This window comes from Heteronotia binoei, chromosome 11, assembly GCF_032191835.1.
Source record: "Heteronotia binoei isolate CCM8104 ecotype False Entrance Well chromosome 11, APGP_CSIRO_Hbin_v1, whole genome shotgun sequence".
Classification (NCBI taxonomy): Eukaryota; Metazoa; Chordata; class Lepidosauria; order Squamata; family Gekkonidae; genus Heteronotia; species Heteronotia binoei.
The window spans coordinates 82,187,834-82,202,412 of NC_083233.1; the positions used below are offsets into that span (position 1 = coordinate 82,187,834).

A 14,579-nucleotide genomic window follows, 5' to 3' on the forward strand; every position below is an offset into this window, starting at 1 on the left:
GCAAGGGCTGTAGCAGCCCTGAGGGTTTGGCTGGGATGTCTTTGGCCCGTCGGCAGACGTCACAGGAGCTGACATAACGGGCAACATCAGCGCGAACTCGTGGCCACCAGAATTCCCTTGTCAGCAAGTGGGTGGTCTTATGCTGTCCAAAGTGCCCGGCGGGTAACGAGTCGTGGGTCAGGCGTAGCACTTCTGCTCGCAAGGGCCCGGGCGGCACATAGAGGCGTTCGCGGTGTAGCAAGAGGCCGCCTCGAGTTGTGAACTCGCCTGTTGGGTCATCTTGGAGAGCCTGGAGGTGTTGCTGGACCCAGGGATCATTGGCCTGGCTAGCCCGAATGTCCTCCACAAGTGCTGGTGAAGTGGAGGTGGCTGCAAATACTGAGGGCGGCAGGATTGGAGCAGCGGGCACGGTCTCAGTTGAGGCAGGGGCGTATTCCGGTTTCCGGGAGAGCGCGTCTGCTTTCCGGTTCTGGGTATGGGGGATGTAGGAGATCCGGAAGTCAAAGCGAGAGAAGAATAGGGACCACCGGATCTGGCGCTGGTTGAGACGGCGGGTGGTCTGGAGGTGTTCCAAGTTCCGGTGATCGGTGAGCACTTGAACAGGGTGGCGAGCCCCTTCGAGGTAATGTCGCCAAACCTCAAACGCCGCCTTGATCGCGAGCAACTCCCTCTCCCAGATGGTATAGTTCCTCTCTGCAGCAGTAAGCTGGCGCGAGTAATAGGCGCAGGGCTGGAGTGGCTGGGACGGCTCCTCGCGCTGGGACAGCACTGCTCCCAGGGCCACGTTGGAGGCATCAGCTTCCACCGTAAAGGGAAGCTGGGAGTCAGGGTATCTCAGGAGTGGCCCGGTGGCAAAGCGAGTCTTCAGGGTGGAGAAGGCGTTATCGGCCTCTGGGGACCAGCGGAAGGGTTCTTTGGGGCGGAGTAGTTGAGTCAGGGGTGTGGTCAGGGATGCGTAGGCCGGGATGAATTGCCGATAGTAGTTGGCAAAACCAAGGAACCGCTGCAGGTCTTTGCGATTCTGAGGAGCCTGCCAGGTCAGGACCGCTTCTACTTTTTTCGGGTCCATGAGGATCCCCTGCGGTGACACAATGTGCCCAAGGAACTCGACGGAGCGCAGGTCGAAGTCGCACTTCTCCAGCTTGGCGTAGAGGCCATGGGCTCGTAGGCGCTGCAGGACCTGGCGGACATGCTCGGCATGCTGGGCAGGATTGCGGGAGTAAATTAGGGTGTCATCCAGGTATATGATCGCGAAGCGGTCGAGCAGGTCCCGGAATATGTCGTTCATGAACCTCTGGAAGACAGCGGGGGCATTGGTCAATCCGAAGGGCATCACCAGGTGCTCGTACTGCCCGTATCGGGTCCCAAACGCGGTCTTCCACTCGTCTCCGGGCCGTATGCGTACCAAATTGTACGCTCCACGGAGGTCCAGCTTGGTGTAAATTTGGGCCCCCTTTAAGCGATCCAAGAGTTCAGGGATCAGTGGTAGAGGGTACCGGTCGCGGATGGTGATCTTGTTCAGGGCTCGGTAGTCATTGCACAGCCACAGCTCCCCACTTTTCTTCTTCACGAAGAGGACTGGAGCAGACAGGGGAGAGGTTGAGGGTCGGATGAATCCGCGTTTCAGGTTCTTGTCCAGGTAGTCTCGCAGAGCTGCCAACTCAGGCTCCGACATCGGGTACAGACGCCCCACCGGGAGTGGTGCCCCAGGTACTAGGTCAATGGCACAGTCATAGGGCCGGTGAGGGGGAAGCTGATCCGCTCCCGTCTCTTCGAAGACATCGGCGAAGTCCGCATACTTCTGAGGGAGCTGAGGACCACCACTCGGGATGCCGGCTGCTAGAGTGGTGGGAGGAGTCAGATGGGGGCATGGGTCTCGGAAACGTAGTTCCTGCTGGGCCCAGTCCACGATGGGGTTGTGCAGCTTCAGCCAGGAAAGGCCCAGAATCAGCGGGAAGCGAGGCATGCGGGCGACATTAAACTGCAGCTGTTCTTGGTGCTGCTGGACGTGGAAGGTGATGGGGCAGGTCTCCTGGGTGACGGGGCCAGAACGGAGGAGGCGCCCGTCGATAGCCTCCACCAGCGTTGGAGTCTCTTTTGTCTGCACTGGTATCTGGTGCTGCTTTACAAAGGCAGCATCTACAAAACAGTGGGCCGCTCCCGAGTCCAGCATGGCATATACAAACAGCCAGCGTTCATCAGGCAGACGAAGTTTGACTGGTAGCAGGAACGGGCCCGGGGTATCAGTCTGCTGTTCGGAGGACCCAGCTAGTCGCCCCAGGCTGGAGGGCCCACTTACGCCTGGGGCTGCTCTTTTGGCGGCGGTGGCAACGAGGGTCCGGGTATCCGACGCTTAGCAGGGCAGCCAGAGGCATAGTGGCCTGCCGTACCGCAGTAGAGGCACAGATTCTGCGTGCGGCGTCTGGCCTTTTCTTCTGGAGTCAGGCGGGGTCGAGCAGCTCCAAGCTGCATAGGCTCCTCCTCGGCTCTGGTACTAACTGGGGATGGGTGAGGAGCCAAGTGGCACGGTGCAGGGAGCTGGCGCCCTCTGGTCTTGGCTTGGCGGCGACTTTCCAGGCGGCCATCAATGCGGAGGCAGAGGGTGATAAGTCCTTGGAGCGTGGGTGGCGACTCCACCCTGGCCAGTTCATCCAGGACTTCCTCTGCCAGCCCCTCGGTAAACTGGTCCATCTGGGCAGCCTCATTCCACGCCAAGTCTTGGGCCAGGAGCTTGAATTCGGTGGCATACTGAGCCACTGAGGATTTGCCTTGTTTCAGCGCCCTGATCTTCCGGTTGGCTGTGGCTGCTTGGACTGGGTTTGAGAAGGCAGCAGACAGGTGGGCCTCAAACCCCTGGTAATCAGTCAGCAGGGGAGAGGACGCAACCAGCAAGGGTGTGGCCCATTTGGCCGCCTGCCCCTTTAACAGGCTGATGATGAAACACACCTTTGTTTTGTCGTTGGGGAAGTCCCGAGCTCTTAGTTCGAAGTACAGCCGGCACTGCGCTAGGAAAGCAGGAAATTCTTCCACGGCACCCCCAAATCTGTCAGGTGGGGGAACTGGGCACTTGGCTGGAGCACTGGCCACAGGTTGTTGCTGCAAGTGTACTACTGCCTGTGTCAGCTGCTGTACCTGGGCTTGGAGCGCAGCCAGTAGTCCTGTGGTTCCACTTGCTTCAGCATCCATCCTGTGGAATGGGTGTTGGTTGTGGGTGGAAGCAATCTGTCATGAGCTGGGGCTGAGTCAGGCAAAGTCCAGGGGCAGTCCAAGGTCGGCAACTCGTGAGCAAGGAGGGTCCAAGGTGCCAAAACAGAATCGTAATCCAGGTATCACAGGTCAGAGGTTCAGAAGCCGAAGTCAGGGGGTCCAGAGGTCCAAGCCAAAGTCAGGAATCCAAAAGCCAAAGTCAAGAGCCGGAGTGGATGCTAGGATGTCAGGTATGTGACTAGTTGCTTCCACAAAGCCTCCTCCCAAAGCCCACAGCTATATAGCCCTCTGCTGCCTGTTGCTCATTTGGGCTAATTGCTGTCTCAGAGCAGCAGCCAGGATCCTGCCGAAACTTAAGCATCCTCACACTTAGAAGGGCCAGAATCCTTTCACCACTCAGGGCTCAGGGAGCGTCTTGCTTGTGAGCGTGCCGCCCTCCTCCGATCCCTGAGGTCCTGACGAAGGCGGTCACGCACACGAGCCACCCGAGAGGGTGAGGTAGGGGGGCTTGGATCTTCTTCAGCAGGAGGCAGGGGCACTGGTGCAGGTGGCAGGGGCACAGTTCCTTCTGCAGGCTCTGCAGGCTCGGTTTCTTCTGCAGGGTCCCCAGCACCCATGACACTTCCGCTCCACTTCCCTGGGACTACCCTGCATAATTGAAAGGGGATGCCGATGGCTTAGCTGTATGGGGTTGGGATTGCCAAATGAGTGTCTGCGGGGGGGGGGGGGGGGGGAGAGGGGGCACAGGCCTGGTAGGATGAGGGTTGCTAAGAAGTTGCAGCCAGCGAAACTTGCTTTGAGACAGCGGATAGGACTTCTTCACACACTGAATGGCTTGCCAAAGTGTCTTACAGGTGAGCAGGTAGGAATGTCCCTGTTTCTTTTGCAGAGAGATGGAATTAGCTTGCAGTTTGCCAGTTGCAGGAGCCCCAGCGCCACTTCTGTGGGCCAAGACAGACTCCTCCCACCTTAGCCTATGCATACAGTCTCATGAACAACAAAGACACGTTCCATTTTATTTCTGGAAAGACTGAAACAGACCACATTGAGGCTTGCAGCTAGTCCAGCGTTTGGGCCTCATAATTCTGCTCAGGACCAGTTTCTGCAGACTTTTGCAGAACTACATCACATCAGTAGACCAAAGTAGGAGTCAAGTGCTCCTTTAAGACCAACAAAGCTTTATTCAGAATGTAACCTTTCATATGCATGCCTACGTCTTCGGACAAGGGGATGGGGTACAGTGGGCTGAAACAGCCCACTGTACCCCATCCCCTAATCCGCAGACGTAGGCATGCATACGAAAGCTTACGTTCTGAAAAAAACTTGGTTGGTCTTAAAGATGAAACTTGACTCCTACTTTGTTGAACGTATGAAGCTGCCTTCTACTGAATCAGACCCCCCTGGGTCCATCAAAGTTAATATTGTCTAGTCGGACTGGCAACAGCTCTTCAGCGTCTCAAGCTGAGTTTTTCACACCTATTTGCCTGGACCCTTTTTAGTTGGAGATGCCGGGGGTTGAACCTGGGACCTTCTGCTCACCAAGCAGATGCTCTGCCACTGAGCCACCATCCCTCCCATATATATGAACATATGAAGCTGCCTTCTACTGAATCAGACCCCGCTGGGTCCATCAAAGTCAGTATTGTCTACTCAGACTGGCAGCAGCTCTCCAGGGTTTCAAGCGGAGGTTTTTCATGCCTACTTGCCTGGACCCTTTTTGGGAGATGCCAGGGATTGAACCTGGGACCTTCTGCTTCCCAAGCAGATGCTCTACCACTGAGCCACCGTCGCTCCCCTACTGCTTCAGACCAACATGGCTATTCACTTGGATGCATCACATCAGGTTGCAGGTTTGACTGCTTCTTCTCCCCCCTCCCCCGAAGGTTAACAGGGACAGGTTCAGCCTGGTCTTTTTGTTGACTTGTTCTTTTTCTGTGACTGGGAAATGGGGTTGTTTTTCTCATGGGGGCAGCATTCAGGCTTGCAACTCTGTAAACCTGCTTAAAGTGGGGAAACTTGGCCACATGATTGTGCCCCATGTGTGAATTGGCCCTCAAGGTTTTAGCAGCTTCGTGAGCAGGGTTTCCCAGTGGTCTTTTTTCCCAGATGATCTGACATTGCAGAGCTGGAAAAAAAATACAGAGGAGGGTGACCAAGGTGATCGAGCACCTTCCCTGTGAGGAAAGGCTGAGGAGTCTGGGGCTTCTCTGTTAGAACATAAGAACATAAGAGAAGCCATGTTGGATCAGGCCAATGGCCCATCCAGTCCAACACTCTGTGTCACATAAGAACATAAGAGAAGCTCTGTTGGATCAGGCCAGTGGCCCATCCAATCCAACACTCTGTGGCACACAGTGGCCAATATATGTAATAATAATAATAACTTTTTATTTCTATCCCGCCCTCCCCGCTGGGGCAGGCTCAGGGCGGCTCACAACATAAAATACATTATACATCAATTTACTTATAAAATCACAGTTAAAACAATTTACAAATTATTAAAATTAACAATAACAATATCAACATGGTGCTAAGCGTTAGATCTTCAGCATGTGTGTGTACATACATATATATTTACACACACACACATATATATACACACACACTCTGGCTAATAGCCACTGATGGATCCCTACTCCATATTTTTATCCAATCCCCTCTTAAAGCTGGCTATGCTTGTAGCCACCACCACCTCCTGTGGCAGTGAATTCCACGTTAATCACCCTTTGGGTGAAGGACTTCCTTTTATCCGTTTTAACCTGACTGCTCAGCAATTTCATTTAATGCCCACGAGTTCTTGTATTGTGAGAAAAGAGATGACTGAGTGGGGGGACATGATAGATGTTTATAAAAATATACATGGGGGCCGAGGGTTAACAAAGGGGGATTTCCCCCCCTCTCCCAAAATGCTAGAACTGGAGGGCATCCAATGAAGCCGATGGGGAGTAGGTTCAGGACGGACAAAAGGAAATGCTGCTTTCCACAGAGAGGGATTAAAATCTGGAATTAGCTCCCAGAGGATGTAGTGATGGCCACCGGAATAAGCAGCTTTCAAAGGGAATTAGATTTATGGAGGATAAAGCTTCTCAATAGCTACTATCTGTGGTGACAGGGCGAACTTCCACATTCAGAGGCACTAACCCTCTGAATCCCAGAGCCAGGAGGCCACGCCAGAGGAAGGCCTGAACATGTAAAGAACATGACACTGAAGCTGGGCTTGAAGACCCGGCTCCCCTCCCCGCCCCCCCCCCCTTTCTCGTGGTGTGTTTTTTTGCTTGTCTGTTTTTGGAGAATGTCAAAAACCTCCCAAACCATGCTTGTGAATAAACAAGAAGCAATTTTATTTCTAACGTGGGTTTTTTAAAATGTATTTTTTGTCTGTCTTTGCAGCAACCAGAAATCCCCCACAAGCAAATCCGTTGCAGAATGAGCGGTAAGAACAGTTTGCTTTCTTGGGGAGGCGTGAAGGGTCTCTGTGGTGGAGAGTGCCTGGGTGATCTAAGAATCTGCCTTGTGACTGTGTGCGGGGCCCATTCCTCTTCCATTTTTTAAAAAAATCTCACCCTTCCTTCAAGAAGCTTCAGAGAGTGCCCTTGGTCCTTATGGAGTGGAGAGCCAGTTTAGTGTAGTGGTTAAGTGTGCAGACTCTTATCTGGGAGAACCGAGTTTGATTCCCCACTCCTCCACTTGCAGCTGCTGGAATGACCTTGGGTTAGCCAGAGTTCTCTTATCTGGGAGAACCGGGTTTGATTCCCCACTCCTCCACTTGCAGCTGCTGGAATGGCCTTGGGTCAGCCAGAGCTCTCTTATCTGGGAGAACCGGGTTTGATTCTCCACTCCTCCACTTACAGCTGCTGGAATGGCCTTGGGTCAGCCAGAGCTCTCTTATCTGGGAAAACCGGGTTTGATTCCCCACTCCTCCACTTGCAGCTGCTGGAATGGCCTTGGGTCAGCCATAGCTCTCGCAGGAGTTGTCCTTGAAAAGGCAGCTGCTGTGAGAGCCCTCTCAGCCCCACCTGCCTCACAGGGTGTCTGTTGTGGGGGGAGGCGATTGTAAGCTGCTCTGGGTCTCTGCTGCAATGGCCTTGAGTCAGCCAGAGCTATCACAGAGGTTGTCCTTGAAAGGGCAGCTTCTGGGAGAACTCTCTCAGCCCCACTCACCTCACAGGGTGTCTGTTGTGGGGGGAGAAGATATGGGAGATTGTAAGCCACTCTGAGAAGGGTGGGGTATAAATCTGCAGTCGTCTTCTTCTGTCGGGTCAGCTTCTGCCGTGCAAAACAGCAAAATGGACTCACGTGTTGTATTTCTGCAGAGACACCTCATTCTGTGTCGAATCACTGGAAGCTGCAGCATCCTTTTCACGGGAGGCTGACCAGCAACATGATTTGCAAACACTGCAGGCATCAGGTACGCGCAGGCAGGTGGACGGACAGACGGACGGAGGGAGGGAGGGCTTGGTGGGGCCCCTGGTGACCAGCTGTAAAACTGGGGAGGGGGGAAGACGGGACCAAAGAGAGGCTGAGTTGGCTTCTGACCTCTTGGGACTCTGCCATCCAAAGCTCTTCTGGAAGAGGAAGGAAGGGGAGAGTATTTCATGCAGGACACAAAGGCAGTATTCAGCTGCAGGAGGGGAAGTAATGCTATGGGGTACCACTTCTTTAGGAGCGTGGGAGTCATTTTTAAGCGTTTCCCTACTTTAACAGCTCCCCTGGCCGTCGTAAGCTAGCACTCTGAAGAGAGCACTAGGCAAAAAATGTTGCATGTGCTGGTTTATTCCACGTAGGCAGGTTTTTAAACGCAGGGGAATCAAAAAATATCCTGCACAACTCTCTCCCACTCTGCTCAAAGTGGTTCAGCCCAGAATTCTGCCTCTTTGCTCTGCACGTACATTGCTGTACTTCAAAATCAGCAGAGCTGCCAAATGAGTATGTGGACTGGACTGAATCCCACGTGATGCACACCATATGCGCGAATGCTGCCCTTTGTTCAAAAGACGCACAAGTCCTTCCACTAGCAAATTAGCATCTCAGGGTTCCAGCCTGCTGTTCTGGCTGCCTGTTCATAGGGGGCTTCAATGCAGAGACATATTCAAAACTGAACCCCCCCCCCCACACACACACCTGGAGTTTGACGTGAAATTCTCCATTATGGTACCCATTTCCTTGCCTATGTTGCCTCCAGGCAGTTCTAAGGAGGGATTTGAACTCAGGTCCAGGCTGCCATTGTACATGCATAGCAATGCATCTACATACCAAGGGGCAAGCAAAGCTAGCCTTGGAAATGATTTCCACTCAGCCCTGAAGGCTGTGAGAATGAAACCACTGCAGATTTCCCCTTTGGTAGAGGTGGGCACGCTTTCTCTTTCAGAGTCCTGTCCGATACGATACTTTCGACAGCCTTTCCCTGAGCATCCCTGCCACCAAGTGGGTAAGTCCTTGCTCTCCCCTCTGGGGCCAGGCGGTCAGCTTCACAGAGGAAGCAGCTGGTGTCTTTAACGAAGATCTTCCAATGCTCTGCATCCCATTCCTATGGCTATTAGCCACAGTACATATATATGTGTGTGTGTGTGTATATATGTGTGTGTATGTATATGTGTGTGTGTGTATATTGGCCACTGTGTGACACAGTGTTGGACTGGATGGGCCATTGACCTCATCCAACATGGCTTCTCTTATGTTCTTATGTGACACAGAGAGTTGGACTGCATGGGCCACTGGCCTGATCCAACATGGCTTCTCTGATGTTCTTATGTGACACAGAGTGTTGGAATGGAGGGGCCATTGGCCTGATCCAACAGGGCTTCTCTGATTCCTTATGTGCCACAGAGAGTTGGACTGGATGGGCCATTGGCCTGATCCAACATGGCTTCTCTTTTGTTCTTATGTGACACAGAGAGTTGGACTGGAAGGGCCATTGGCCTGATCCAACATGGCTTCCCTTATGTTCTTATATGTGACACAGAGTGTTGGACTGGATGGGCCACTGGCCTGATCAAACATGGCTTCTCTGATGTTCTTATGTGACACAGAGTGTGGACTGGGTGGGCCATTGGCCTGATCCAACATGGTTTCTCTTATGTTCTTATGTGCCACAGAGAGTTGGACTGGATGGGCCATTGGCCTGATCCAACATGGCTTCTCTTATGTGCCACAGAGTGTTGGACTGGATGGGCCATTGGCCTCATCCAGTATGGCTTCTCTTATGTTCTTATGTTCCTTCCTTTGGACGTAGGGCCACCCCCTGACGCTGGACCACTGTCTCCACCATTTCATCTCTTCTGAGTCGGTCAAGGACGTTGTCTGCAACAACTGCACCAAAGTACGTTGCTCTTGTTTCTGCTGTCTTTCAGAACAGGTCACGTGAGTGCATCATCCGCACGGTGTGGACCCCCCATTTCTTAATTTGTTGGAAGGGAGGAGAGGCAGCCCAGGTTAGCCTGAGCTCATCAAATCTTGGAAGCTCAGCAGGAAAAGTCCCTGGAAGGGAGGCTACCGAGGAAGGCTATGCCGAGAAAGGCCATCGCTTCCATAAGAGGGCAGCACAAAATGTGGATGGGCCGGGCCTGAAAGTATCCCTGCTTCAGTGTTTTTGAACCAGGAAGCTAAGGGAACCTTTGAGCCCAGCTGAACGCTTGAGCATCACTACGGTAGACCTGTAGCAAAGACCAGTGTTTTGGTACTGGTTTTGTTCACGTTTGAGGTGACCGCTTGGTCTGTACAGGTTGGCTGATGTGCCTTCAGTGGTCTCGTCTTGATGGTGCAGCTGCAGAAAAGGGAGAGGGCGCAGTACCTTGCTCTGGGTACGCCTCCCTTCTGAACTCGGCTGGGACTTGATGGCACTGTACACACACACGTAATGTGTAGGAAAGGCCCCCCCCCGCCCCCATCACTCAGGAGTTTTCGTTGTGTTCTGTTTGCAACCCTGGAAACAATGCTGCTTCAAGGGTGTTGGCCGCCATAGACCGGGAGGATCATTGTGGTGTTGCAGAGAATTTTGGGTCTTGCCCTTTTCTTGCCCCAAGGAGATCTCCACCGTGGAAGTGTAGCACGAGAAGCGAGCTTGCCATCTGCTTCTAGCATAGCGGGGCACATTTATATCAGGCTCCTCTGGGCAAGGTTTTCCTTCCAGCTGAACCAGCCCCGGTCAGAAGGTGAAGTTCCAGGCTTCCCTCCCAACAGCACAGTCCTTTTTGACTGGCAGTCCAGGGAGCCAACAAGATTGCTTCTTCATCCTTTTCAGATCTGCCGGTCTGCCTGAGATGGCAGTGCAGAGACATTTCATGTATATATTCATGCATAAGTTCCAAATATAGTCCCCCAGTGCCTGTGGCCGTTGTTAGTTCTACAGGGCACCTTCTCCCAGCCCTCTTGACTCCTGCCAAGCTTTTCTCCCACTAGACCCTCCTGACTTCCCCTACAGGATGAGCCCAGCAGATGGGCGAAGGATCGAGTAGGCTGCCGTCACCGTGGAGGAGGTCTTAGAAGAGGCCTGCCAGCCTCTGTTAGAACAGATACCAGAGGCTTCTCCTTGCCTGGAGGCTTCATTAGAGCTGCAGATGAACCAGGTCATACCCGGGGAGGTTTACCATAACCAGTGTTCTCTCTAAGCTGAGTTAGTGCGAGTCAGATCACAGTTTTTTTAGCCTCCGGCTCACACGTGCTTGTCTTAGCTCACGAAAAATAGCCCCAGAGCAAACTAACTCAGGCTGTAGCTCACAGCTGTAATGCCAGGAGCTCACCCAGTTGATTTTCTGCTCAGCTTAGAGGGAACGGTGGCCATGGCCACAACATCTGAGAATCAATCAAAACAAACAGTACATCTCTGGATACAGCTGTCCTTGTGAAATCTGTATTGCCCTGGCGTCCATGGGAGCGATTCTGTTTCCCCAGGTTCAGGCCCAGGGAACCGCGAGCGGGCAAGTCATAGAGAAGCAGAGAACCACCTTTGTGAAGCAGCTGAAGCTGGGGAAGGTAAGATCCTGTTCTCAGCAGCACCTATTAGGGCTTGCTCAAATGCGAACCAAGCGGTGAGGCGGAGGAGGGGGTCACATCCTGCCTCTGATTAACGGATGCCATCAGCACGACCCTCTCCTTGGCGTCCATAGCAAGAGATCAGGAAAGATGTTTTTGCTTGCGACGGGGGTGCCAGGGCTCCCCTGTGAGTGTGGCCAGAGGGGCTGTGGGAGGATAAGGGCGAGGGGGTGGGGGGAGATGAACTGTGTGTGTCCTGGTAGATAGATCCAAGCGGGCAGCAGCCGCGTTGGTCTGAAGCAGTTGAACAAAGCTGTAACTGGTTGGCAGATCGCACCCAAAGAGTGCTTGTGAATGGTTCCTCATCCTCTTGGAGAGGAGTGACAAGTGGAGTGCCTCAGGGATCTGTCCTGGGACCTGTTTTGTTCAACATCTTTATCAGTGATTTCAGGTTTTCACGGCTGGCATCATCATTAGGGTTTGTAGAATCTTTCGGGCTCAAGTGCCGTGTTCTACTGGAGAAAAAACACGGCGCTTGAGCCCGAAAGATTCTACAAACCCTAATCTTTATCAGTGATTTGGATGAAGGAATAGAGGGGAATGCTTATTAAATCTGCAGATGATACTAAATTGGGAGGGGTTGCAAACACGGTAGAAGACAGAAACAGGATACAGGATGACCTTGACAGGCTGGGAAACTGGGGTAAAACCAATAAAATGAATTTTAACAGGGATAAATGTAAAGTTCTGCATTTAGGTAGGAAAAATCCCATGCATGGTTATAGGATGGGGGAGACTTGTCTTAGCAGTAGTATGTGCGAAAAGGATCTCGGGGTCTTAGTGGATCATATGCTGAACATGAGTCAACAGTGTGATGCGGTGGCTAAAAAGGCAAATGCAATTTTGGGCTGTATCAACAGAAGTATAGTGTCCAGATCACGTGATGTGATGGTATCACTTCACTCTGCTCTGGTAAGACCTCTCCTGGAGTCTTGTGCTCAGTTTTGGGCACCACATTTTAAGAAGGATATAGACAAGCTGGAACGGGTCCAGAGGAGGGTGATGAAGATGGTGAGGGGTCTGGAGACCGAGTCCTATGAGGGAAGGTTGAAGGAGCTGGGGATGTTTCGCCTGCAGAGGAGGTGGCTGAGAGGTGATAGGATCCCCATCTTCAAGTACTTGAAGGGCTGTCATATAGAGGAGGGTGTGGAATTGTTTTCTGTGGCCCCAGAAGGTAGGACCATAACCAATGGGTTGAAATTAAATCAAAAGAGTTTCCAGCTCAACATTAGGAAGAACTTTCTGACCGTTAGAGCAGTTCCTCAGTGGAACAGGCTTCCTCAGGAGGTGGTGGGCTCTCCTTCCTTGGAGGTTTTTAAACAGAGGCTGGATGGCCCTCTGACAGCGATGAAGATCCTATGAATTTAGGGGGAGGTGTTTGTGAGTTTCCTGCATTGTGCAGGGGGTTGGACTAGATGAGCCTAGAGGTCCCTTCCAACTGTATGATTCTAAAGCAGGAGTCAGGTTGCACCTTGAAGACCAACCAGGTTTTATTCAGAACGTAAGCTTTCATGTGCTCTCTAAGCATACTTCATCAGATGAGGCGATCAGGAATTGTGGGCTGAAATACATGCAGTTTGTTGATTAAGAGGGCAAACAGACTGTGATCACATGGTGAAACGGTATGGCTTGGCCATTTGGTCTGGATAGCCATAAAAGGTCATAAAGTTTCCTGCCAGTTGGTGTTTCTGCAAATCTAGGTGGCAGGAAACTTTATGACCTTTTATGGCTATCCAGACCAAATGGCCAAGCCATACCGTTCCACCATGTGATCACAACCAGTTTGCCCTCTTAATCAACAAACTGCATGTATTTCAGCCCACTATACCTGATCCCATCGTCTGATGAAGTGTGCTTAGAGAGCACATGAAAGCTTACGTTCTGAATAAAACTTGGTTGGTCTTAAAGGTACACTTGACTCCTGCTTTGTGTTTTTTCCTGTCCTTCTTCCAGAAGAAGATATTGGATTTATATCCCACCCTTCACTCCATATCTCAGAGTTTCAGAGTGACTCACAATCTCCTTTATGTTCCTCCCCTATAACAGACACCCTGTGAGGTGGGTGGGCCTGAGAGGGCTCTCCCAGAAGCTGCCCTTTCAAGGACAAGAGCTATGGCTGACCCAAGGCCATTCCAGCAGCTGCACGTGGAGGATTGGGGAATCAAACCCGGTTCTCCCAGATAAGAGAGTTCTGGCTGACCCAAGGCGACTCCAGCAGGTGCAAGTGGAGAAGCGGGGAATCAAACCCGGTTCTCCCAGATAAGAGAGCTATGGCTGACCCAAGGCCATTCCAGCAGCTGCAAGTGGAGGAGTGGGGAATCAAACCCGGTTCTCCCAGATAAGAGAGCTCTGGCTGACCCAAGGCCATTCCAGCAGGTGCAAACGGAGGAGTGGGGAATCAAACCCGGTTCTCCCAGATAAGAGAGCTCTGGCTGACCCAAGGCCATTCCAGCAGGTGCAAGCGGAGGAGTGGGGAATCAAACCCGGTTCTCCCAGATAAGAGAGCTCTGGCTGACCCAAGGCCATTCCAGCAGGTGCAAGTGGAGGAGTGGGGAATCAAACCCGGTTCTCCCAGATAAGAGAGCTCTGGCTGACCCAAGGCCATTCCAGCAGCTGCAAGTGGAGGAGCGGGGAATCAAACCCGGTTCTCCCAGATAAGAGAGCTCTGGCTGACCCAAGGCCATTCCAGCAGGTGCAAGTGGAGGAGGGGGGAATCAAACCCGGTTCTCCCAGATAAGAGAGCTCTGGCTGACCCAAGGCCATTCCAGCAGCTGCAAGTGGAGGAGCGGGGAATCAAACCCGGTTCTCCCAGATAAGAGTCCGCTACACCAGACTGGCTCTCTTCCTGGATGGCAGGGCTAGACAGAAATGCCCTGGAGAGGGAAGAGGGGGATTGAAGCGAGATGGCTTAAGCAAAGCACTGTTGGCTTTAATCAGAGAATGGCAATGGGAAATAAAAGCCAGGCATGCCTTACAGACCTATATATCCAGCAATGTCACAGAATTTAGTTTTTCAGGCTCCAGAATGCTGCTTCCTGTGTCTAGTCACTGCCATGTGACGCAGAGGCCCTGCCCAGTGTCCAACATCTCCTCTTTCCCTGAGGTTCCTTCACCGATGCTTGCAGCCCCCGGGGACTCAGAATTCCTGTCAAGCAGTTGGTTGCCATGGGCTTAAAGTCCTTGACAGGTCACGTCCGACACACTGGCCACAGGACAATTTTATGTTGTAACAGGACAGGTGGAGGCAAAGAGAGACCATGTGCAACCCCAAGGTCTAGTTTTCCTGTGTGCAAGGAGTTTGCGCACAGAGAGGAGCATTCAGTTGTGTGAACTTCCATTAG

General features: G+C 52.4%; 1 protein-coding gene across 1 annotated transcript in view; it reads left to right on the forward strand.

Annotated features, from left to right (window-relative positions):
* Window positions 1–14,579, forward strand: part of USP30 (ubiquitin specific peptidase 30) — a 31,320-nt gene that overhangs the window by 10,216 nt on the left and 6,525 nt on the right. The window contains exons 6-10 of the mRNA XM_060250396.1: window positions 6,598–6,640; window positions 7,521–7,615; window positions 8,576–8,635; window positions 9,440–9,526; window positions 11,098–11,178. Coding sequence (XP_060106379.1) covers window positions 6,598–6,640; window positions 7,521–7,615; window positions 8,576–8,635; window positions 9,440–9,526; window positions 11,098–11,178 — 366 coding nt within the window. The remainder of the gene's footprint in view (window positions 1–6,597; window positions 6,641–7,520; window positions 7,616–8,575; window positions 8,636–9,439; window positions 9,527–11,097; window positions 11,179–14,579) is intronic.